At 46.9% G+C, this 26,269-nt stretch overlaps 1 protein-coding gene across 1 annotated transcript in view; it reads right to left on the bottom strand.

The window, feature by feature from the left end:
* Positions 1-1,588, bottom strand: part of LOC144156348 (stomatin-like) — a 140,169-nt gene extending 138,581 nt beyond the window's left edge. The window contains exon 1 of the mRNA XM_077688351.1: positions 1,583-1,588. Within this exon, the coding sequence (XP_077544477.1) occupies positions 1,583-1,588 (6 nt within the window). The remainder of the gene's footprint in view (positions 1-1,582) is intronic.
* Between the last annotated feature and the right edge of the window lie 24,681 nt (positions 1,589-26,269).

Here is a 26,269-nt window from a genome sequence, read left to right as displayed (position 1 = left end):
ATGAACGTATCAGTCGCCAAGCGATAACGCGATGCTGTGGACGCCGCGCTTGGTGGACCCACTGTATGCTGGATGATGAGAGTGTAATTTGATTGGATTGAATTGGATTGGCCTGGAGTTGATTGGAGTTGATCTTCAAGGAGGCACGCTATTCTCTGCGCCATGGAGGCAGCCTATATCCGACCGTGGCACCAAAAATACGCTCAATCACTTGTCCGTGGACGTATGTGCCAAAGACGAAAATAAAGGAAGCACAAAAATGGCGCCCGCCAATGAAAGATCACGAGGCAGCGATGAGGAGACAGAAGATAGCGCCGGAACAATACGCCAATAAGGAGGCGCTGCGGGATGCTACTCGATTGCCCGCGTACCCTATTCGATTGTTCAGCGGCAATTTTCCCAAATGTTTTCTTCTCTTTAGTCCATACATTAACGACCAGATATATGTTCTCTACGCTACTTATATGCATCAAGCGGGCAAACAGACTTTATTTGTAACCCGTAGAAAACACAAACAAAAATTTCTCGGGGCGCTTCAGTGCGCTCACGTGCTTTGAAGACAAAAACTTCGCGACACATCAGGGACTCCTTTTCTGCCACACCTTAATAGCTTCTCTTCCTCCGCTTTCGTTTTTATTTAAAAGAACTGGGAAAGCTTGTCGCTAACCTGGAACAGTACTCTCGACTCAATAATGTCGAAATCAAGGGTGTTCCAGTCAGCAAAGGCGAAAACTGTGCAGCCATTTTGACAGCCATTGGGGACGCTATCGACTGGCAATTTCTTCAGCGGACTTGGATGTCATTCACCGTGTGCCCATAAAATCCGACGATCTGAACATAATTTCCCGTTTTTGCTGTCGTGACTGGAAAAATGATTTTGTCCGGAAAGCGCAAAAACCCGTTTGAGGACCAATCAGATTGGCTTTTCTGGTGAGGCTCCGTGGGCGAGGCACATGAGTCGGTATATGTGAATGACCATCTGACGTACGATAACAAGATACAGTTTGCTATGGCCCTCAAACTGAAGAAGGAGCACTCTTGGCAGTTCCTCTGGACTGACAATTGCCTAATCAAAGCTAGCAAATCATCCTATAGTAAAGTATTCCGCATCTCATCCGTAGCTGACCTTCGTATTTTCAGGTAAATTGTTGAATAATGGCATGTGCTCATCAAATCGAGATGTCTATGGTGTCCGCGGGTGTCTGTAAACCTCTGCTCACTGACGATCACGGATCAGTCATTCATTTTAACGCAAGAAGCCCCCGGAAAAACATTGAAAGTATCACTAATTTTATTGCATCACTAAATCACTCTTTTTCGCTTATTTGTGCCCCAGAAACGTGGCTCTGTGACGATGACTCTGACTTGTATGGTTTCCCATCTTATATTCCTGAATACAGTCACTGCGCAATGGGTAGTCATGGTGGTGCTGCCATTTTTGTTTCTTCTGGCATTACGTACAGTCGCAGGCATGACTTTGTCATTGACGTCAGTAACTGTGAATCAGTTTGGATAGAGACAGACCATTCATTCATTCCAGACAGTCGCAAGAAATTCATTCTCGGCTGCATTTATCGCTTACCATCATCTTCGGTCACTGAATTTCTATTATCTCTGGATCAAATTCTTAACAAATTATCCTTTGTAAGCCTTTTGTAAGCCTTACTTGATATCTCAAGTAAAGATATCTTACTTGTATGCGATATTAATATACATTTATTAGATGAAACTTCTAATATGTATGCTGCTTATACCAATTACTTTACTGGCTGTGGCCTTCAGTCATTAAATACTTCTCACACAAGATACAGCTTTCATGGGACAAACAGCCTATTAGGTCATGCTCTATAAAATGTTACGCCACCCTCAGTCTCTGGCGTAGTTGAAGTTAACATTACCGATCATTTTCCCATTTTTGTTGCCTTCTAAGGTGAGGCCTCTCCAATGAAGTCTTCGTATTTTACAACTGTCTTTAACAAGAATAAGTTTGTTGACGCCATAAGTTCCACTGACTGGTCTCACGTTAATTCATCATCTAATCCCGTTGAAGCAGTAACTGAATTCTGTAGCTGTTTCCTTTAAGCAGTTTTTGTCAGCTCGAGGAAAGTGAAGTGCAAAAAACAGCATAACTTTCCCTGTAACCCTTGGATGACGAGTGCATTATTAACTAGTTTAAGAAAGCAAGAAAAAAGAAATAAATAAAGAAAGAAAGGCAACCTTTCAACACAACTCTAGCGGAGCAATATAAAAAAAATGGCAGCACATCAAATGGAGTGGAGAACTCCGTGGATGGTGGCTAAGGTGCGGAGTACGAAGACTCCAAATGTTATCCAAGTTGCGACCCGGGTTACATCCGATTTGCGCCCCGACGGTCATTCGATTTGAGCCGTGAGTTGCTCCTTGATTATTCCTTAAATGAAACTGCAACTCACGGTTCAAATCGAATTTCGCTTGATTTTCGCTTGATGGTGGTGTGCGCACGGATGGACGCGGACGGACATTGGGAGGTCATAAGATACTCGACACCGTTACAAGCGAGGGAGTAAGCCATTTGACTCTCGGGTACTAACTCGCGGTCGTAGCCCAATGGGTAAAACGACGGACACTAACTCTGTCTGGTCTACCAGACACAGGCTCGAATCCTGCAGGTTCCTGTGTGATTTTTTGCGATTGTAAATGCTATGCGCACGGACGCGGACGGACATTGTGTGGTCCTAAGGTGCTCCGCACCTAATGCTTTAACGTATTGAACAGACTATTGAAAGTGGCCAAGCAACGCTTCTATAGCAATGCATTCATAAGTAATAAAAACAATCCCCAAAATGAGTGGAAGCTTTTCAACGAATTTTTGAAGCCGTCCTTTGCTCCAAAGACCATATCTAAAATTCGATTTAATAACAAAATATACAGTCAACCTGGCCACATAGCCAACGCCAACGCTTTTAGGTCCTATTTTTCATTATCTCACGAACATAGATTAGGAACGTATTAAATAGACTTACCTCGTCCCACGCGTTCATTTTTTTCTTTTTCCCGTAACATCTGAAGAAGTATATCGAACAATCGGCAACTTAAAAAAAAAAAAAACAAGTCCCAGATTAGACAATATCTGCGCACGTCATCTAAAAATAGTGGAAGACTTGGTCTGCGTACCCATGAGCAATATTATTATTAGAATTTTCAAAACCGGCACCCCCCCCCCCCCCCTGCTAAAACGCGAAAAGGTCCGGTGCATAAAAAAGGTGATACAACGGCAATTTCTAACTATCGACATATTTCAAATCCTTCTTCCTTCATTAAGATTATTGAGAAGTTGTTTGTTGAGCGTTTAACTAAGTATGTAGATAAGTTTAACCTATTAAAACGATGTCAATTTCAGTTTCGTTCTGGAAGTTCTACTAGTGTGGCCTTGCTTTCTTTAACTGATCACATTAAACATTCAATTGACAATGGTTACCTAGTTGGCTCAGTAATCCTGGACTTCACCAAAGCTTTCGATGCCATAAATCATAGCATCTTATTTACAAAGCTTGAAAGCTTTGGAGTAACTGGCCCGACCTTAACTCTTCTAAAAAACTACCCTTTAAACAGGGAATACGTTGTGTAACCTAACGGTGTATTTTCCAAATCAAAAACTATTAATCAAGGCGTGCCCCAGGGGTCGGTACTTGGGCCCCTGCTGTTCATACTCTACATCAATGATCTTCCTAATTGCCTGAATTCATGCCATTACGTTTGATATGCGGATGATACCACAATAACATCTTCAGACAAATCCATCGATGGCCTTACATGTAAGTTAGACACTGAACCCGCGTACGTGGTTAATTGGTGCCGTAATATTTGCTTATATATTAACCCTGAAAAAACTAAATATATGATCTCTAAAAGTAGTCAAAGGCAAATACCCTCCGTTCCTGTTTTAACGCTTGATACGAATCTTATCGCTGTTTGTAACTTTGTGTCGTTTATTGGTGTTTTACTGGACTCTAACCTAAAATTTTATTATCATATCAACCTTATCAAGAAAAAACTGCACACGGTATTAGGGACCTAATTAAAGCTCGTCCTTTTTTCTTACATGATGCGCTTTTATCACTTTACTTTTTTTTCATTCACAGTCATTTAAATTACGGAATTGTAGCATAGGGCAACACCTATCATCGCCATACATCATCAGCCCAACATATCCAAAATCAATCAATTCGCATTATCACCAGGAGCCATCCTCAGTCTAATTCCCAGGTTTTATTGCGCCATTATAATGTGTTACCAATCAACAAGCTGTTTCAGTATAATTGAAGTATAATATATTTTTAAAGTCTTTATGTTCCCAACTGCATTTTAATTTCGTCGACCCCAGATTCTTAGTAAACCAGAACAGCGCAAGATTTGCCTCAAATAAAGATTTTCTACTACCACGTGTTTTAACTAATTTACGGCAAAATGGCTTCAACTTTCGCAGCCATATCAATTTGGAATAGTCTACCAGCTGCTGTTAAATCCACTAAATGAGTTTCTTCATTTAAATCATCCTTGAAAAACCATCTCTTGTCTCATTGTGTTTCTATCGCTTATTCTTGTTCTTGTTAGTCATTCCTATTGTGTAATGCATATGACGTCTTTGCACACCTTCCTCGTACATTTTTTATGCTTCTATGGTTTACTCGAAATGTTGTAATTCTTTTTATGTTGTAATTGCCATACATTTCCAATTGAATTTGTTTCTGCTATTTATTGCTTGTAGCTATTTATTGTTTGCTGCCTGAAGTTTATTCTGTGATTACCCCTGTTGTTAACTTACCGAGGGTCCCGGTACAGACTTCGACTTTGGGACCCTTGTCTGAAAAATTTGGTACTTTTGTATTACTTTTCTACTGCATTTCAATAAACTCTTCTTCTTCTTCTTCTTCTTCTTCTTCTAACTTAGTGCAAAATATATCCACATGGCGAGTTGTGACACACGCCACAGCTTGCTCAGGATCATAGTTATACGCAGATAGGGTGCACCTGTCGTACTCACATGCCGTCACCGTCACATATCACGCGACACGCAATGGTTTAACTTTTCTTCCAGTGCTGGCAACATGCACTGATTGTACAGTAATAACGCACTGGGCTCGTTTTCTGGAGACCCGGGTTCAAATACTACACGAACTAAATTGTGTTTTTTTTATTTACTCATTACAGGGGCTACAGTTATCTGTACCGGAAGACAACTTTAACAATAATGACGGCGGTTCTTCGCTCAGTGGGGTAGTTGGGGCTTTCGCCTTCAAATATGTGATACCATCCCGGTATACAGCCATGTGAAACATGGGCTGCGCAAGTGGTATTGGTATTGTTGGGGATTTTCTGTCGCTGACCATATGTTTGGAAAAGAAAAGCACAAGATCGATGACGGATTCTGTGCTCAGTATGGCCCGGCTCGGTAACAGATTCAACCAGTGCGGTTAGAAACGACGTTTACGAGATGTGTGTAGCACTGACCGAAACGCAATGCTCTGCAAATGGCCCCTGCCCACTGTCGAAACGAATTGCTGACACTTGAGCCTCTTGCCAATTTCAAGGGTACACCTACGCGCTGGCATGGGTTCGACACGCCCGTTGCTTTGAATGCTGGCGAGAAGTCCATTTCACAAGGAAATTATGGCAGAATTTTATCCTTAGTAGTTGGGAACTCGTTCAGGTTACCCTGCTGAGTGCGTCAGCTTGTCCGCGTTCACTCATTCGCCCTTTGCAAGGCTGCCAATTGCCTCCTTCGACATGCATGCTGGCGAGTCTTCTTGTTCGGGCGTGGCCGCTGCACCGCTCCAATGCTATTTGGTTTGCCGCCTACCCGGTCATCGAAATAGACTGCTTCCTAAACTTCCTATCTTCCTATCCGTGAATTTCGACGCACTCTTACACTCTTAAAAGGATTAATCGGTCCGCTACTATTCAGTGCTATAGAATGGCGCATGATTGCCATTAAAATTGTAAAACAGGCCAATGACACGGTCTACCGCACGAATTGAAGCGACAAATGTGGTTTGCAGTGTTACATCACTCAATTCTAAAACGAGGTTTTGCACTGGGCCAAGTCACAGCGCTTACCTCATTGTTCAACAACATGGTTTTCCAGACCACTTTGCTCGTCCAAATCTTCTCTAGATGCAGTGATAAGCCATGGTAATTAAGCATATTGTGACACACCACACACCCAGAAAATGTCTGGTGTAGTTCGCGCAGTCGGACATTAGCCCGGTGCAGGGCAGGTGGAGACATATGCTGGGTTTGTTCAAAAAATGAACATGAAGAAAAAATGTTGTTAAAGCGACGGAGCCTCGTAAATGTTTTTCGTTACGACATGCCTCAGCCACGGCCACTCTTTCACCGTGTTCGTGGCCCAACTATACAGATTCGAGGTGGCGTTTTAGACTTCGAGGAAACATGCGCACGGTTAAACGCAAATATTCGGTTATCGGCGTCTAGCGCCTTCTTACAGTCGCTGTAAGATTACCTCCCCTTGCCTTTCCTTAAGGACAGCTCCATTATCCTTTCAACAAAATCAGGTGTCACCCATCAGTCCCGAAGGCCGCCAGCCTTGCACCGTGGGTTGTATTACCTATCTGCCTCGCTGCTAAAACTCCACCCATTTCTTCACTTCAAAATTCAAATTGTGCATTACGCGCCAAGCTAGACGTTGAATATGAGGCGCGCAGCAGCAGAGAGCTATGTATTACCTCGAATAACGTGCTTATATTTGGCCTGCGCGCCGAAATCTCGGCCCACGTGTGTCTCTCTTTTTTTTTTACCTCTACAAGAAAACCTGATTTTTGGCCAAATATTCCGAGCAGTTTCTCTAGAGGAAGCAAACTTCTTGATAGAACTCCCCCTCTCCACCCCTCTTCCCCCCAAGAAAGCGTCTGAAAGTGTCAAAAAATAAATTATCTAGGAACTCCGAAGTTGGACTTGTCAGATTAATGCACCAGATGCTTTGGTATACAACAAGCCTCTTTAAAGTCGCCTTCAGTGTACACAAATGCATGGCTGAGAATGCATTTTAACAGCAGGGCTGTTTAAGCTCTTCGTTGCGCCGTCAATGAACGGAAAAAATACCATGAAAATGCCGAGCGCACGTGAGCGTGCGTCTTGTGAGAGAGCCCGGCGGAACGTACCAACGTGGGGGCTGGCCAGGAATCGGGCGTAAATAGGGCTAATGCGCCCGCTACACAAAACGGTAAATTTGAAACTTGAGCATTTGAATGAGGAGTATATAATCACAAGCGATTGAGCAAACAGCGTCGCCGACAAAACGACTGTCGTCTGCTCCTGACGTCACTCACTCCGCGTTGCTAGGGGCGACGCCGCCCCGGCGCCGCCGTGGCAGTTCCGAGTTTTATGAGCGGTTCCGAGAAAAATTGGCCGCATATCTGCTTTTTTCGTTGCAAACGTCGTCAAAACTTATGCCCCCCCCCCCCCCCCCCCCGCCTTTGCTTTCACGCTCACCTCTCATGCTGTTCCTGTACCGTCGCGCTCATCCCAAGGTAAACACACTAAAGGTTTGCGCAAGGCGGTTTGAATTTACCGCGTTCCACTGCTATACAGGCCGGGTTCCTCGATGCCAGCGCTGCAGTACGGCGGAGAGGCGCGTGAATGGAGGCGGCCGACTACAAGGTTTATAGAACCGCGTGGCCGTGCTCCACGTGCGTTCCAAGCAGAACGTGGAACCTAGCTAGTGGAACCTTTCGTTGCTGTTCCCGCGTGATTTTTCCTATGCCGCCAGGAGGAGGGGAGTTTCTGCAGTAGATTTAGAATATCATTTGTTATCGAAAAACCAAGCATCCATGAATTTCTTAATAAAAAAACACTGTAAATATGCCTTGTGTATTAATTTCCTGTGTTGTATTCGCGTAATGTCTTGTTCTTGTTCAACAAAGTTGACAAGTATGAACATATAAACCGGGCTTAGACGTTTACATTTGGCTGTGAGTATATAAGACTGTTGCGGAATAACAATTTCGCTTTGGCCGGGTGGCTGAATCGAGTCACAGACAGACAGACAGACATACAGACAGACCAAAATTTCTGGGTTTAAGTAGCCCAAGAAAGACTATCGTCTTTAAAAATACCGAGCGCTCGTGAAAGCGCATCTCGTGACGAGCGCCCGGCGTCGGCTAGCTCGACCTTTGAGAACACTCTGCCCAGCGTTTGTGGCGTGATCTCTCGCGTGTTCTTCTACTCGCAAGTTCACGTGCGTTCGCGCCTGAAGTGGGGAGCACAGAAGCCGAGTTCGCGAACCAGATTGCCGCGGATTCTAGCGCGTGCTAGGGCGGTGAACTATGAGAGAGATGTGAAAGGCAGCGGACAAAACGATTCTTGCCTGCCATTCATGGAGAACTTTCAGCGGCAAGTTTGGAAATCCATGTGAGGTGCAACAGCCGGGTCTCCGACAAAGCTAGAGGGGCTGCCAGCTATGCTGTTTCTCCAGCCTCGCACCACCAGGGCAAATTGCGCCAATGTTTTTCTGTCAGTCTTTAGAAAAGGGACACTGAAGGCCACTATCAAGTTGAGCTCAAATGAGATTTCAACTGCCCCGTAGCCCTCTCAGCGTTTATTCGGTGGCGAAAGATGCTTTCATTGCCTAGAAATTACCAATTGAGAAACGCATTTCATACCTCACGCCAATTCGGGATGTTTCGCGAGACGTAAACTGAGGCTGCAAGCAAGTGAGACAGCGGTGGTGTGTTCTAGCCATAGAGTTAATACTACTGACAGGAAAGCTATAAGGAAAGCTAAAACCTACCAAGCGAATCATCGCGGCCGCAGGAGCCACTATATAGTCGCGCTCTCGCCCTTAGTTGCCCGCCCTTACGTCCGCAGGCAGCCGCTCTGTGTGCGCCTACCTTGGTGCCGCGCGGGACGTAAAATGTTGGTAAAACTATGTGAATGTGCAGCGCGGCTTTTTACTTTACCTAGAAAACGTCTAGCGGACAGCGCAGCCGCAGCGAGAACGGCGTCGGGGGGCGCTCTTATGCTTTGCAATCTCGTCGCTCTCGTTATGGATAGTATAATTTTAGTCGCTTTGATGCACTCGCCTTGATACGTGACACCATATGTTAGTTCTACTTGTAACCGCGTCTAGTGCCTAGTGGGAAAACGAGCACATGCCTAAGTCATGGTGTTGGCCTAGGTCCTCCGGTGTACGAGCACCTGAATGGCGGTACGTGAGCTTTTGCCTGCTATTACTCTGCAGATGTGCGTGTGCGCTTTCACCCGAAAACTCGAAAAAGACCTTCAAATTTACGGCTCGACAGGTGGGCTTACGCAGCGCAGCCTTGGTATGCGTACAGATGGAGGTAACAGGCGTGTGACTACGCCGAACCTCCAATGACCATCTCCACCGCCACCGGCGCCACGGCTTGGCAGCTTACGAATGTCGGCACGGCTTGAATTATACCTGTACAACTATAATTGTTTATAACTTATGAAACTGACGTGCAAAGAAATATTGTACGTCTTTCTTTGGGAGCTGGTGTACGCGCTTCTGGTTCTGTTGTTCTTCACGTGACTTTTGGCGCATCCGCTCAGTCGCCGTTTGCGCCATCTCTGCTGGGTGACTGACAAGTTCATTTTTTTATTTACGAAATTATGTTAAAGGTACTGCCACAGAGACTGGTATATTCGTTTCCAGGGGACGCCAATCTATATGTTTAGATGAACTTCGGTTTTGTTTTCAGTGTCGCTTTAAATAACTCAATCAAACATTTAAGGTCAGCTTCACTACTATCCATGACTGCTTTGCTGAAAAGACTGCGTTTTTCAGAGGCAACATGACAAGTTTGATATCAAACGATGATGGTGCAAGCGTTTTTTTTTTAATAAATACCTCTATTATACCGCATGTGTCCCTTTGGAGCGCTGTACACCGACCCTTTCAAAGTCGGCTTCAGGGCTTTGCTGAAGTCGGCTTGTGGTGGCGAAGGAGCCGCCCCCCACCCCGAAATTTTTGGGGCGGGGGGATGATGATTTTCAATGCTTGACTCTAACCCCGACCCATTTGGTCCCTGAATAAAACAAAAAGGAACGAAACAGTCGGAACGCTTAACGGAGTACTCTACTGCACCCCCCGGGTTCTTTAAATTTCGATAGTTTTTCTCGTTCGTTTGCTCTTCCTTCTTTTGAACGTAATCCCGTTCTCCCTTCATATTTCGTTTGTTTTCTTATTTTGAAATGGTGCAGTGCAGTTCGGGCCGAACTCCGAAATAAAAACCTGATTGTGCTTACTATCGCTAGGTTCCTGGAATGTGGGCACCTTTGTTTAATTAGCACTGCACGCAGCTTCCATAGGCGCTATTGTGTTCTTCTGGGTTTATACTTTTTTTGTAAGTGTCCTGTCACACGCTCAGTCGCAAGACTGTGGCGCAGCTTGTCCAATATTCGTGTATCCTGCATGAGTTTGAGGATAAGGGTTACGGATGAGTGAAGGGCGGGGTGGAGTTGCGGCGACGCCTCCCTCCAAGCCCCCCTTCCTACGGTGGAAGCGAGCACAACCTACACAAGCCCTCGTACTCAAAAAGCGCTAATTGACGTTTGTGGAACCTTTAAACAAGAATTTACGGTCAGGAGGATGAACGAGGCCAAAACGTTTAGCGTACAGGCCGATAATATCATGGATACCTGAGGCCTTGATGAAATGTCCACCCGTGTCCCGTCCATGCAAAATGACTAAGTTTGTGAGGATTTTCTTGGATACGCTCTAGTGCATGACCTCAGCGGCAGGGCGCCAGCTAAATTAAGAATCACGTTTCTCACTGGGGTCAGAATTGATCTGCGGCACCTTAGCGGTCAGGGCTACGAGAAGCTGCAGCTATGGGATGACGATTCAATAGAGCCGAAGCTGCGGTACTGGAGCAGCACCCATTGGCATTATTTCTACATCGTGCAAGTAACTGACCTTGTTCTGTGCGATGCATCCACAGCTCCAGATATAAGGAACTGCATGGGCACAATCAAAGAGATTCGCTCATTCTTCCGCAGCTCTCCGATCTGGAGCACGATGCTGGTGAATAAGACTGGATCCCTTTGTTCAGAGACCCGGAAGGAGCGACTGGTTTCTCTTTCCGAGACCAGATGGCCGGGGAGGCATGGTTGTGTCAGGACTATTATCTAGCTTCTGCAGACGATTCCTGGGCTCTCCAGCAGTTTAACGAGAGTGTAACTTCAGAGAGCGCCTCTGGGAACATATTCTTTTGCTGTCTGTATCATCCGGCTGCTTTCTGGTCAACCTGCACACAGCGGGAAAAGCACTGGCGCTGCGGATTGTTTCAATCCATTCGACATCGGCCCGTTTTTTCTTGGAAGATGTAAACGCACTATTAGGGAAAATGCATGAGAGTGAGGAACGAGAGTTCGACATCATATTTGACGAACCCACGAATTCAGGAGACATCTTTGATACCGAAATACGGTTGCCAAGGCGGCGGAGTAGCATGAGCGCCGTGAGCGACCGTAAGACATTCTACCGCATTCAGGTATGCGTACCTTTCCTGGACTGTTGATTCAACCAGGGATTCGCAAAATCTGAGTCGATCCAGATTTCGTTCGGCTATGTTCTTCCGTCGCAAATAGCGTCCAACCGTCCAGACGATGTTGTTGAAGACACGCTTCTAGACTTCTACGTGGAAGACGTCGACAGGAGCCAGGTAAAGAGCGAGCTTAAGTTGTGGCGACACAAGTGGCAAAATAACAAAAATGCTCCTGCGAGCGGCCTCAAAGCGCTCGTAACAGCAACCAACTCTTCCATCCCAACATAAGGACGATTGTCCAAATCTTGGTCACGCTTCCTGTAAAAACAGCTACCGCTTAGAGCTCATTCTCAACTTTGAGACGCCTGAAGGCATACTTGCGCGCCACAATATCGCAAGCACGGCTTGTGGAACTTGCCCTTCTGTACTCACACCAAGAAGTGGCAGCTGAGGTTGAAGAAGCGATCGCCGTTTCACGCTATCTTCACGTCGACGCCACAAATTTTTCTCGTGTAGATCAACTTCAAAATATAGAAAAACCGTCAACCGATGGACCGTATGCTAAACTTCATGCTGGAGACCACATTTTCTTGTTTCGTCTCACATTAAGCTATATAGCTCATATGAACAAAATGCTGAATAGTTTGTTTTGCCCTTGTGAGCAGTGAGCAAGTGTTGTTGATTTAAATGTTTCATTCACTGTTTTATTCTTCTTTGAATTGTGTCTTCCTATCTATTGCGCGACGTGTTATTTTGAATTTGCTTTTATCTCGTTACATTATGATGCCTGCTATCCGCTCCCATTTTGTAACAACTCCTGCTTTATCCGTTACGAAGTGGGTGGCAGTATTTGTTAATACAGGACAAATCCGGTGAAATTTTCTTGCCTGATGTCGTGTCCTAATAAAATCGGTAGTAAATACTAAGACGATAAGCATCCTCCCAGGTTGCTGCCACTGCCGTTGGCAAAAGCAAGACGTCAAGGTGCAGAGGGCCGCCACCCAAAACTTTCGGGCACTGGAGAGGAGCGGAGAGAGCGGCATTGTTGAGGATATTGACTCGGCTCCGTGTGCCATCAACTAATGACTGCCCATAATTGATTTCTCGTCTCAAGCAATGCGTTGAGGATACGTGACTTCGACGTCTGCTTCCAACACGACGACATGGCAGTTTCAAATTCCAATACCCCTGCCGAAAAACAAAACAAAACAAAAACGACGGGAGGGTTATGTAGGGGGACGTCTACTTTAACCTAAGATGTGTGTTCTTAACTTTCACTTTCGAAATTTTTGGTTGTTATGATTTTCTCCATTTTTATGGTGGTATTCCCCCCCTTCCCCTCCCCCGCGAAGCAAAATCCTTCGCATGTCGCTGGACTTCACCATTATACAAGATACACTGTTGGGAAAACTTTTCTTGCGGGGATGGAGGACAATGTAAGCGATCTGGTATGAAAATATGAAGGCCCTTGCACCTTTCAGTAATAGCATCTTGTACGCGTCATAAGTGTGACCTGTGAGGCGTCGCAGAATGACAGACGTATTTACTCGTTGGGCCCACAGAGAAATACTGCCCATTCGAAAACTTTGACAGCTTCTATAGGCATCCGGTGACTTTATATTCAGGAATTGATTGCCAAGTGTATATGTTCACTTTCGTAACCCCGCAAGGATGAGGCGCTAGTCTAAACGGTCCAGTAGCACCACTTTCCATGTGCAGATTGACCGAGCAGTAGGTGCAACACTGATGCGTTTCCCTATCGGCTGCAACCTTGCTTGGAAATAGGATCAGTCAATCTGGTAACCAAAAACTGGACGCGATTTCCCACTCTACGCCCAGTGGAAAGAAGCATGGTTGCTCGCAGAACGACCAATAAGTGTTGCGCATTCGCACCGCTCATTCAAGACATCAAACGTACCACCAGTGTTTCAAGCTTGAAACGTTTCAATAAATCTCGCCGAACTGGCCAAGCCACTTCGAAGTCAACGTTGACACCGTACGAAGTCCTCTGAAACTTAAGCAACGGAATTACCGGCTTTGCCATGTGCTCATCAGTCATATTTTTCAAAAAAAAATAAAGGTAGCTACAGATTTTTGGGGACGTAATGAAGATCACTTGCTGCTGTCTTCTGCTATGGGACAGCTCTTTGTGGCATCTTTTTCAGCTTGGCAACCAGAACTAGTCCTATCTGTCACATGACCTGGTAATTATCTGTGTAGCATTCGCAATGTGGAAGTCCATCAATCTGTTACCTGATTTGTAAACTTATGTACTTTATTGCATATAGCAGCGCTTAAATAGAACTCACCTGTATTATGTAGTTTTATTGGTAATACGTGCCTTCGCTTCGCCAAGACCCTTCATTTGGCAACTAATTCGCATGCGTGGCAACATTCTTCCAATTGTATCTCCTATTCTAAAAGCTATAGCAATCACATGATTCGGTCATTACATAAGTTGCAATCCCATCTCCCTTGAGACCTTAATGACGCATGTGCGTCATTTATATGCCTCACTATTTATAACAATATACAACTTCCAAACAGTGCCGTTTTTTACTGCACCTGAAGCCGTAGGCACTTTTCACTTGGTGCGTCATCCGCAAGAGTGGCAGCTGCCGTAATTGTGGCAGCTGCCGTAAGAGCTGCCGTAAGAGTGGCTGCCGTAATTGTGGCAGCTGCTGTAAGAGTGGCAGCTGCCGTAAGAGTGGCAGCTTCCGTAAGAGTGGCAGCTGCCGTGATTGTGGCAGCTACTAAAACTAACCATAACTACAATACGGTTTCGTCGTAAAACCTGGTGGTTCTCTACTCTTAGAAACATTTCATTTCAGGCTTTTTTTTATCATCGAACTTCAACACATCCAATGTAAAGTTTACATGGGAGGTGCGTCATAGTGGAGAGCTATGGATTAATTTATATTATTCACTGCCTTTACCACGCGCCGAAATGTCCCGGAAGTGTGTGTTTTCGTTCATTGCTTCTAAATGAAAAACAGCCGCCTTGGTTTTAAATCAACGGCGTGTTACGTCATGCTCGGCATCGTAACGTATTAGCCACTGAGTCTTCGCAGGACGTTGTATATTTACTTACTTCTTGTACTTAACTACTCGCCACTACGAAGTTACCAGCATTATATATTTTCACTAGCTCTCCCTTATCTCCCCTCGCCAACTCATTTCAATTGATACCCTACTTCTATATGCTAAGTAACTTTTACCTATAAATAAAGCTCCTACAAGAGATAACGATGTGTTTGTAGCATGGTTATTCTACCATTTCTGAGACGTCATCTTGTGTACCGCCAGCACCTCATGCGCTCATTCCATCACGATGAGTTGGCCCATAATGTTTTATGCAAAAAAAAAAAAAAATTCCCGGACCATCATCACTAACGTGAAACCAGAGGACGAGCCAAGCATGCAGTGTATAAGTGTATTCTTGGCGCCTTGGCGTTTTTGCCAACGGAGATGAAACCGTTTAGGTACAAGGGTATACAGCTTTGCTGTAAAAGTCTCGTGTCTTCGAAGCACGAAGCGTTCCAGCGCGAGGCGTAAACGAGTGTCCCGGTGTTTTTTAGTACGCTTCACGCTTTTTAGTACGCTTCAGCATACGCTTTAATACGCTGTTTTAATACCGTGACTACATGAGACGACGGCTACTAGGACGACGACACGAGACGCCGACAGCCCGAGCCCCTAAGGGGCTTCGCACCTAATATTTATCCCCGGGGGGAGGTGGCGCGCCGAAGCTAAAGCTGGGCTATGATACACGCCGTAGTGGAATTTAAACCATCTGCCGATCTTTAAAGAGGCCATTAAGACAAAACACAAGTGTAGTTCATTCGAAAAATTGCCTCGTTAGAATCATACTGAGACCCTTTTTAACGCAAACTTCGCTCAAATAAGCTCCATAATTAAGAAAAAAGAGAATGGCCATGCGACCCACTAGCTCGTAACAGAACCTATGATATCATAATAGCCAGCTCTGCGATTGGCGGAGGCCGGCAAAAGCAAACGCAAGCTAGGCAGGGCTTATAATCTCGCAGCACGAGCTGTGTTCGTAAATGTAATGCATATATTCATTTTAAAGGAGTAAGAATGGTGGGGTAAACATAGACGTTACGAAAGTACATAGCAGTACCAGAGCGCGCTGTTGTTGGCACTGCGCACACTAAGCTTGTTATAGCTGCACAGCATTAAGGCGCTTTCGGGTTTTTTTACCCGACACCAGCCGATTGGCGTAAGCGAGATCGTCTTACGCGACAATGTTTGTCGAGTATACCCCATGTTTCACAAGACGAGTACTCTCTACCCTAACAAAAACAAGCCAGGTGCAAATGAGGTCAAAAACAAAACCAAGGCGAGCAAAGGAGTTACTAGAGTTCCTCCCTATACAGAGGAACTGTACTAGTTAATTAAGGTATGAGGGCGCCTTCTGGGAGGATTGACGGTAAACAAGGCTTTATAGTCCTCTAAAAGCCTAGTGTCGCATTCGGGTTCGCTTGAAGACCTGTTTTTGTGACATCATCGCAAACAATCTCAAGAAACACACGATTTGGCAAGAGAATCAAAATTTTTACAAGGATTGATTAATTCTTAGTGACTAAAGCATCGTTTGCTGCCGCACAAGTACTGGTGGAACTATAAAACACGAAATCTTACGAATAAAACAAACTGTGCTTTGTCGGCATGGTCCCGTTAAAGTGCGCCGAGATCTCGACACGCAGGTGATAGAAAATCCGCCGTCGGGACAGGATTAAACCCGCGCCCTCGTACCACAGAGCCGGGTGAAATTTCATGCCGATACAGAGCGACGGACGACGAAGAGACAACGCGACGACAAGTATCCATGCGTTCGATCATAAATGCCCCGTACTGAGATAACGGTGCTGAATGCGATTTAAAGTGGTGCGGGTTCAAGCGTTGTTCTAGGCGCTGGCCACGGCTATCTGCATCGGCCATTTTTCTTCAATTTGCTGTGTTTTGCAGTGACATCACGCAATAGTTTGTATGGGGGGGGGGGGGGGGGGGTCAGTGGGGGGAGCCGAACATGTGGTCATTGCTCCAAGCCACGTGTGAGAGAGTGTGAGGGAGAAGAGGACGGGTGAGGTTAGGCAGGTATCACGCCGCAGTTACTGCCGACGGTGTAGCACAGCCCCCTGCAGCTCCTGCTGCTGCTTTCCCGCAGTGGACCGCCAAGGTGAGTACTGTGCCAGCATTTCCGCTTTTTCGTAAAAGCGGCCAATTGCGGAGGTGCACCTTTACAAGTGTCCATATTTGTAGTTCTATATTTGCCGTTGTGCGTTGCATACACATACAAAATAACAGTGCTCCGAATACAGTCAGCTGGTTTCATGGGGCGACGAGATGGGCCACAAACATAATTCGCACGTGACACCCAATAAGTTACGCAAAAGAACATTACAAACAATTCGCAAGGGCACTGAAACGGACTTTCATAAGTCATCACTACGCTCCTTGCAATGTATCGATAAGGCGACACAAAAGGGTCCACCCGAGGTACCGAGTATGATAGGGTAGGTTGGCAAGGCCGGGCGGGTAGATGTCGCTATCGGTAAGTTATAGCAACAGATTGTCATTATTTTTCACCAATTTTTCAAGCGAAGTTTTTCTTGGTTGACTTATGACGTGCTTGGTGGCGTGCGCCGAAACGCCTTGCGGCAAAGCCAACTTTTGCACGTGCTATACGATCAGGCCGACCTCTCTGTGTTTTTAAACTATTCATTAAAATTACCCTCTCTCTTATCGACGGTCTCTAATGACGACGACGACGACCATGCTGATGCCTTCGAAGTGTTTGGCACGTGCCGCTCCGGGGAATTGGCGAGGGATAAAGTGTTGATTGTGCCTCTGTTGAAGCTTATAGATTTAATTATACATTGCAACCCTCCCAATGATTCCCTTTCTCGGGCGCAGCTTTCGCTCGCCGTTCGCAGGTGGCGCGGGCGCACGCTCACAATTGTCGCGCTCTACCACTCCGCAATGGGATCCAATCGTCGCTCTCATCCCGCCACATCGCAGGCGCGGTCACCAGTGTTGCGGAGTTGCCACTCCGGAATTGAAATGATTCCTGATTCATTCCACCTTTTCGAGATGCCGGAATGGAATGGGAATGGAATGGGAATGGAATGAGAACAACGCTTGGAGGAATAGAGTGGGAATGGAATTAAGGGCCTTATGCTCGGAATGGAACGGGAATGGAGTCAGGATTTTTAGACGGCGGCGTCACCATTGCTTGTGCCTTCCGGCTACTTAATTAGTTGGTCTGTGGTGATGACTGCGTCGGTATATCTCAAAGGGAGCACCGGCGACGAAAGCGAGAACGCGTACTTGGCATTTCGAATAACTGAATCCGCGCAGCGCGTATGCAGCTGAACTACGAGCGGCGCAAGCTCGTCTGGCCAGTGGCGCAGTTAGGTCGGCTCTTCGTGATTCGGTAGGCTTTTTGAGGCATAGCTTTCTCTGTAGAACCGTCCGTGGCGCCGATGGCAGACCAACGTCTCCTTCAGTGGCAGGCGCCGTGTGGACAGGCCAGCAGGCGGGGAATATCATCGAGAACCAGGGGGTGTATACGAACGGCGCGCATCCGAAGCCGCGGTGTTTCTCACCACAAGCTGATAGTGCGAAATATTGGAGCTAGCAATATAAAGCGTTCGCACATGACACAACAAAGCGCTTTCCCGCGGCGCGCAATGAATAGCGTTGTAGCTCGCAAGCCGACCTGGTAGGCATCACGCGGGAATACGGCGCCAACCTGTCGACTGTCTGTCCGTGTGTTGCAGCGGCCGCGGGGCTCCACTAAACCAATGCCAAGGCAGCAAAAAGAAAATTGTGGGTGAGGGATTTGCGTGCCCGGCACCCGCCAAAAGCCGAAGAAGCGAGCTTCGAATATGCATGTTACTGAGCTTTCTACCTCCACGCTCTGCTACGGAGGCTACGGTAGTGAGCAGATGGGATATACAATTACATCGGACAATGCAGAACATAGCTGTCGACAGACGTTTGTTTCTAACAGTTCTGGTTCCAATAGCACCCTTTTTGCGAGTGCTTTGACGGCTCTCAGGAGTGGACACCGTGTTTTGCTTCGATCGGAATGTGCGGCCCTCTCCTCAGATTGTTCCAAACTTGTTCGTGCTTTGGTTGCTGTGTTTCTGTGTACGTGGCCGTTGCGCCTGGGAACAAACGTACCTGATTACTGAAGCCTTAGTCGTCGGCTCGAAAGTTGGAGCATCGGCACTATTCAGGAAGGGAGGTCACATTTAAAAATTTTGATCAGGTCCTCGATCATATGGTTGCGCATTCATGGAAACAAACTGCCTGACCATATTTCTTTACTTTGATAGGGCTCCCGTCACGATATGGCTCTGTCACTTTAAATGAGGGAGTCATAAATAATGTCCTGTATTGGACGTATGGAGCTGCGGCACTGCCAGGTCAATAAACAGTCGCCATGGAGGTCAACGTGGAAGCGGTGACGACTTTCCTAGAGTGAATGCAAAACCTGTAAACGGTATTCTGTGACTCTACCCTCCAATCTCTAGCGTTGTAGTGTAGCGAAAGGGCTCAATGCTGTAGATTCACTTGAAATTATTCAATTAGGCATTTCGAATGTACCTGTGAGCAAGCTCCGCGTGACATGCCTGAGTTATCCACATCATACTAATTACGCTGGTATGACGGTACGCAAAGCAGACAGCAAGATAGCACACCCCAGACTGTGCAGTAGAGCAAAAAAAGCCGACATCAACGTAATAGCTGCTTCACCTCGCGTCGTGCAAGAACAAACCATTAAAACATGCTCCTGCTCCTAGTGGGATCCCGCTACTTATTATGAAAAAAGGGGCAGTGTGACGCTGCCACTTTTCAAAGCGAGAGCTGTTTTAGTGGGACCGATCGCATTCTATCGAAAAAAAAGAAGTTTCCACTCATGTGCTACACCAATACAACTCAACCAACCATCGTTAATGCATCATTCATTGATTTAATCGGACCAAGAATATCTCTTTGAAGTTATTACGGATGAACGACGCAAGGCAGACCTGGGCCATTGCTGCCCGTTACGGGGATCATCTCTTTACTGACACGGTCTACACGATGATGGTGATAGTGGTGACTACGGATGCATACCCATGAGGAGATTTAACACACTCCCGCGCGCACAACGTTCACGTTCACGTCTGCTATTAAGGGGTACGCGCAACGTCGTTCAGTGTGCCAGCACAAGCGTTCAGTGTACCAGCACACCACCGGCTGCAACCGCGTCTCGATCCCGCTCCTGTGTGCTCCTTTAACGGCACACACTGATACGCTGCTCCTAACGAGTTTCAGGCCACTTTTGAGTCACAGATCAGCCTTGAAGAAGCGAGTTCTGCACACATTTTATCACGATATTTCCGGGTGCAGGGGCTCGTAGTTAGAAGCAACGAGGGTTGCTGTTTTCGGTGAGTAGGCACGTGTAGCTGATATGAGTGACGTAGCAGCAAAGGTGGGTTGCTTCTTCGTTGGCTCGAGATGGCTTGTTGTTGCTCTCACTCCAGCCCGCGAGAAATTCGTGGCGACGATGAACAATTAGTCCGCATTCCTAGTTCTGTTTTTCTTGGTATAAAGTCGATACAGTTGGGTAGCCGTCCTCGAATGCTACCACGCTTTTCTGCTTCCAGCGGTGCTTGCCTCGTCGTGCAGCTTTCAGTGGAGCGAGGCGTCGACAAGGCAAAACGGACGTCCACCAAGCTCTGCACTCCGATTCCTGAAAGGTTTCGTGTACTGCAGTCTTGCGACCAGTGGCCGGAAGGTGTTGTCGGGCAACTGTTAGTGTCGCGGTGGTACGGTTGGTCGTGCGAATCCAGTCGAGCCGCGTTCTTAGAAAAGTCTTGGAACTACCTCGGATCGGTCTTTCGGTAGTTTCTTCTTTTGACAAGCTCGTTTTCGTGCTCGTAGCCAGGGAACTGTTCTGTTCTGGTGGTTCTAGATCAGGCTGCGCGGTCTTCTTGCATGGAACAGAAAGGCCGAGCAAGGGTTGCTCAACCTGCCGCCCTACTTCGTCTATTAGACCTGGTCGGCTTTCAATTACTTCTGGTAAGTATTCGCTTCTCCTTGTGTCTGAACCCGGAGACACACTCGAACAGTGGCGGAAATGATTGCGGAAATGTCTTCTCTTTCACGTACTTGACTTCTTTGGGGCTTTCGTCGTCTGCTTGGATTACTGCCGCTGTCTCGTCCTTTACTATGACAAGCGCAAACTCGTGTTCATGACGGTTGCCTTTCGCCTGGGCGCTCGACACTACCTCGTTGCTGGCTCCCACCTGCATGTCTTTGCGCTTAGCCTCGTCTTCCGCATTTCGGAATGCTGATTCCTGCCTTCAACGACGACTTGATCCTGTACGGAGACATGCGAGACGTTTCCAGAAAGATTAGTCTTCAATGTCTTCTCTCGTTCTCCTTGGGGCCAGAAGCTCTTCTCCTCGTCGCACGTCGTGTTTGACGGAACTGTATCTGCTTGCATCTCCGCCATAGAGCAGTTGTAGTCCATCGAACGTCCTGGCCTCATGCTATCAGAAGTCGGCATTGCAGACAGCGTGTTAGACGTGAACGTCGACGTATCTGGCTTCTGCCCGTTGTCAGTATCGGGAACGTTCAAGTGGCTGTAGGTAGTCGCGATCAACTTCGGCAGTACTACTCGCGAGGTAGATGTGCGCAAGCCGACGTGGGAAGGGTCGTCTGGACGGGGTAATGCCGGGTGCCCGCAGGTCCTTCAAGGTCGATCGCAACCTACTGAGGGCCCCACATATCCTTTCCTTGATATTTCATCACGTCGTAAACATCCCCCTCGCGAGGGGCACGATCAAATGCAGAGCATTTCTGCGGGGGAGCGCGCCTGCAAGTCGTATGGATTACGTATTGGTTGTTGTTGTTGTAATTGTTGTCTTCCAGCGTAGACATTGTCGATGAAGTCGATGGTGAAACGTGCCGTGAACCCCCTGCCGCGGCTATGACGCAACGTGGAGCGGCTATGACGCAACGTGGCGCGGCTATGACGCAACACAATCCACTTTAATCCAATCCAAATCCAAGCCAATCCAAGCCAATCCAATCGAATCCAATCCAATGCCCCTCGCGAGAGAGTGTTATAGCGCCGAAATCGCCACCACGCGAACGCGTGATACTGACGTCACGATCACGCCACAGATGTTAGCGACCGCAGCGCGCGCGAACGACATATGTGGTTTAAGCGCGAACCGACCGCGGCGAGAGAGCCCGATGCGAGCGCCCCACCTGTTCTTGCGCGCGAACCTAACGCGGCGAGAGAGGGTGTTGCGCACGTCCCCATCTGTTGTGCGCCCGAACCGAACGCGGCGAGAGAGGGCGTTGCGAGCGGAGAGAAGGCGAGGAGGACGCGGGGGCGAGGGCGCACCTCTGGCCGATGGTTGAATGAGTCAAGGATATAAGGCACGTTCGTAACCTTCCGTTCTGTGTCGGCTTTGTGGCTCAGTTGGTAGAGTACGGTGCACCTTGCGTTCCGCCCGCAGAGTCGTAGGATCGAAACCTGGCGCCGGCAAGTATTATTTTTTTATATAGTGTAGGGGGAGCGATGCGGACGCGGACTACGGACGCCAACGCGGGTGACATCGTGAGTTACTGAAATGCTCTGCATTTAAAACTAATGCATTCGCCCTTAGACCAGTTGCTCGACCGAAAAGCTCTGATAATGTCTCTACGCACACGGTGCGTGCGTGAAACCGGGGACCGCAAATTATGTCTCGCTCTCTCTCTCTCTCTCTCTCTCTCTCTCTCTCTGAAACTGGGCTTCCATTGTGTCAAAACGCTTACTTGAAAATCGCAAAAAACGAACGGTTCTAAATAAAAACACACCCTCGTCGATCATAAAGGACCACAATAGTATGCCTTTATCTCATAAACCACGTAACGGTGTACACTTATACCATTCGTAGTTGCGTTTACTTAGTGCGCGAAGAATCGTCGCATGGGTTCGTTCTTCGCTTGCGGTTTGGGTGTTTGAAGGTTTGTCGATCGGCTAGACGCACTTTCAGCGAAAGTTGGGTGCACTTTTAGCTTTCGCGCTTCTCTCATATTTCGTTAGGAAGGGACGATAGTTTTTTGAATTGGGTAGTTATGCACGACATATGTAACCAACCTGCTACCGCCTCTCAACTTCGGTGACAAGTGACACATTTTGAATACTTTTGCAGTTTTCAACCCGTATGGTAACGTCAGATTCATTTTGCGTTCCACAGTAATTCGATAGAGCACCTCAGGCAGTTTTTACATTGAAGAATTAAACGAATGGAATTGAACTTCCCGTTCATTCCAGGAGTGGGAATGGGCCAACTTCTGTCATTCCGAGGAATTGAAAGGAATGAAATCACGGCAAGTTCTAATTCCTCGGGATGGAATTGGAATGGAATTGGGATGCCCATTCCGCAACACTGGCGGTCACTCGCTCTCTTCGGCCAGTTAGCCTTCCAGCGCGGCATGGGTAGGCCGCGCGTGGTTCGCTCTGCGGAAGAGCCGGCGCCATTGTAGAACGTCAACGTTCCGGATAATCCCAGAAAAACGATTTACAACAACGTACAGCAAGCATTTGCGTTCGCGTAAAGCTCAGCGAAATGAAAGGATTTCGTTTCGGGCGATCGATGGTTCTGCGTTTTTATTTCAGTCATTGCCTTTAGATTTCGGAAAAAGTGTTTCCGTTTTCGTTTTGCGGTTATTGCGTATCGATTTTGGTCGCTTTCGTTTTCTCTTGGGTCAAGCTTCGCGTCACACCCTGTTTCGGCAGGGAAGGTGTTATATTTTTTTTACCTGGTACTCGTGAGCATTGTGAGCATTGCCGAAAAGACGTGCAATGTGACGCGTAGCTGTCAAAAATATTCATCAACCTTTCGGGTTTTTTTTTTTTTTGTACATACGGCTGGAATAAAAAGAGCAGATACTTATTATAGAAATTAAGGTGCAAGTTTCCGTCTGAGAATAGGCTCACTTATATTAATTTAAATTATACTAGTAATGAGACAGGCTCATAGAACAGCGTTTTTCGAATGTGTGAGCTAACGGTGAGAGAGAGACTGAGACCTCATACGTTAATTTAAGCTAATAATTCTATTTGGTTTATTCTTCGGTGCCCACAACCCCTGGAAATATGCTTAAGAGCTAGTAGGCTTCAGAGGGTATTGGGTTATTGTGTTGCTCGACATCAGCAACCCCTCCGCTTACCTCTGCTTGCGCACGCCACATATGTCTGAACGAGGATATATTTCGTTCAACTAAGCTTCTCGAGAATGTTCTTTAAGAACTCCTGATTTTCACAGACGACAACACGTTGTTGGTGTACCTTTTTATCTCGTTCGTCTATTGTTTCATTTTAGTTCATTTATTTCCACTTTAAAGGGACACTGAAGTGAATTTGTCAAGCTTCCGTTTTTGCTTGCACTGCGTAGACTGACTCAAATTAGCACACTTTTCATCGTTTATCGGGTTCACAAATCGGTAATTATTTTACAAAGCGCGAAAGAAGAAAAACTACCATGCGCGGTTTGCGGCGGCCGCACCAACTAAGGCTGTGACGTTGGGAGGAGGGGGCACCGTGATTGGACGATACCCAAGGTTAGCAATCAAACAAGTTTCGGTTTCGGTTCTGTAAAACACAACCGATGGCGTTGTTGTACGGGCATTCTCAATATCTCAGTAATCATCGTACCGCGCTTCTGCCATGTTGTCGGCTGTAAAATGCATAAGATAAGCCTCCCATGACGGCTTGGAATCGTAGCATTCACTACCCTAGGACTACGCAGTGCATGAACGCCCTCCGCGTCCCCGCAGACGCTCAAATGCCATGCGCTTTTCCCCCATATTTGGAGCTTGCCTCACTCATGCCTCTATCGTAAAAAGCGTGTTCGCACCAGGCCAAGGGTCTGTTGATTCTAGCCTGTGCCCACTGCCCGCAAGCAGTCGGTGCTTATGGCAACAGCACGCCAACGAGAACTCGCTAGCGCGCCAGTGCCAGCCTGCGCGCGTTCTGTGAACTAGTCCGTGGAGCAATGAACGTTGCAGCCCAAAAAAAAGGCGAACTCAGTATAGAAAAGGTCGGCAGAAAACGAAAAAGTTAACTTATAAAAAAAAAGTACGTACCCGCGGGGATTCGAACTTGTAACTTGCAAAACACTTGCGCTGACATACCTAGCGCTCCAAACAACTCAACCACAGGCGAGCGCTGTCGACCTCAGAAATATAAGGTATATAATGTATAACCAGTTTACACTTTTATTTAGGTTTAGCATTCCAAGCATCTTAGGTGACTATTTGTTGTTTTGCGCTCGTGCAGTAAGCATCCCCCAAGTTTCCACAATACCTCACGTCTAGCAATTGCATTTCTTAGACGGAAAAGCGTTCGCAGATGCGTAGTCGTGCTGCTGGCCGCTGTGCTTGTTCGCCCAGCGCAAAAAAAGTGCTTCCCGCACCCTAGTTTTACGCTGTACAGTAAAATATCAGTTGATTTTGTATCCTTAGTACCTATATTGACTTCGCTGACTCTTCTCCCACCTTCAATTGAGGCCTTATATTTTCCTACTGGCGTACCAGTCAGCGATGCGTCGCATGTGCGCTTGTGCAGCGCTTGTGTGAAGCGACCTTGACTTGGAGCTAGATACAGTGTACAAACTAACCAAGTAAAGAAAGACACATTCTTCCATTCACAAACGTGTCCTGGCTTCGTTTCAACTGAGCGAACGAATGGTGACGACCCGTCGGCGGCCGGTGGACGAAACGCCGGGCCGACTGACTCTGTCTGAAGGCCGGGGAGCCGTGCAGTAGCGCAGCCAATTGCGAGCTCGGCTGCTCCCGACGCATTCCCGACGTCACACGAAAACGCCACAGAAAGTGGGCGAGCGTAAAGAGAGGAGGACAGCATTTTCGAATTAATTTTTCTACTAAATAAAATCGCGTAAACGCGCCCAGAGTGGTCGAAACATGGCCTGGGGACTCCGGACTACAATTTGCCCGAGTAATCCCGCAATGTTTACATATCACTTCAGTGTCCCTTTAAGGCCCGAGGGCATTACACAAGTGCGGACTCTTCGCCGAAGTAGACCGTGTATAAACGCAAACAGGAATAACAAAAGAGAGAGAGAAAAAACAAGATTACAAAGTTGAAACAAAACTCGTAGGAGCAAATGCAGTTACATATATTTACACGGGGAGTTGCATTACAAAAATAGTGGTAGCCAGTATATTTCACTGTTTAGTTTTTCACTAATGTTTTTTCGATTAATACAAAAGGCTCTGTCATCCGGCAGTGCATTCTAGAATATTATTGCAGGAGGAAAGAAGAAAGTGTTCATCGATGACGAAGCGAAGTTTATTCGGGCAACCGCATGAGGGGGATTCTAACGGGATAAAATTATTGGGGGCGGTATTACTAAAGCGTGTCTTGTTTCAGGAGGGTAGTCTGTTACAGGACAGAAGTCTGCCAGAGGGAAAACTTCCGAATTAAAAAAAGGGAAGCACGTTTTGTTTGACCCATCGTACTCTTAATCGTACTCTTGACGCCGCAAGGCCCAGCTTGCAAGCCGGCCGGAAGGATCGCGAAGGTTCACAAGCCAGCACAGCGAGTGATGGTACGCCCGTGACGATGGTGAAACTGTGGCCGTAGAGGTAAGATTGGAAGCGTTGCGTGGCGAAAATTACCGCGAGGCACTCTCATTCCGTAACGGTGTAGTTACGTTCAG

Source organism: Haemaphysalis longicornis, unplaced genomic scaffold, assembly GCF_048455015.1.
Source record: "Haemaphysalis longicornis isolate Haplotype H1 unplaced genomic scaffold, Haemaphysalis longicornis Haplotype H1 scaffold_1, whole genome shotgun sequence".
Taxonomy (NCBI): Eukaryota; Metazoa; Arthropoda; class Arachnida; order Ixodida; family Ixodidae; genus Haemaphysalis; species Haemaphysalis longicornis.
This window is presented reverse-complemented; position numbering and strand designations above follow the sequence as displayed.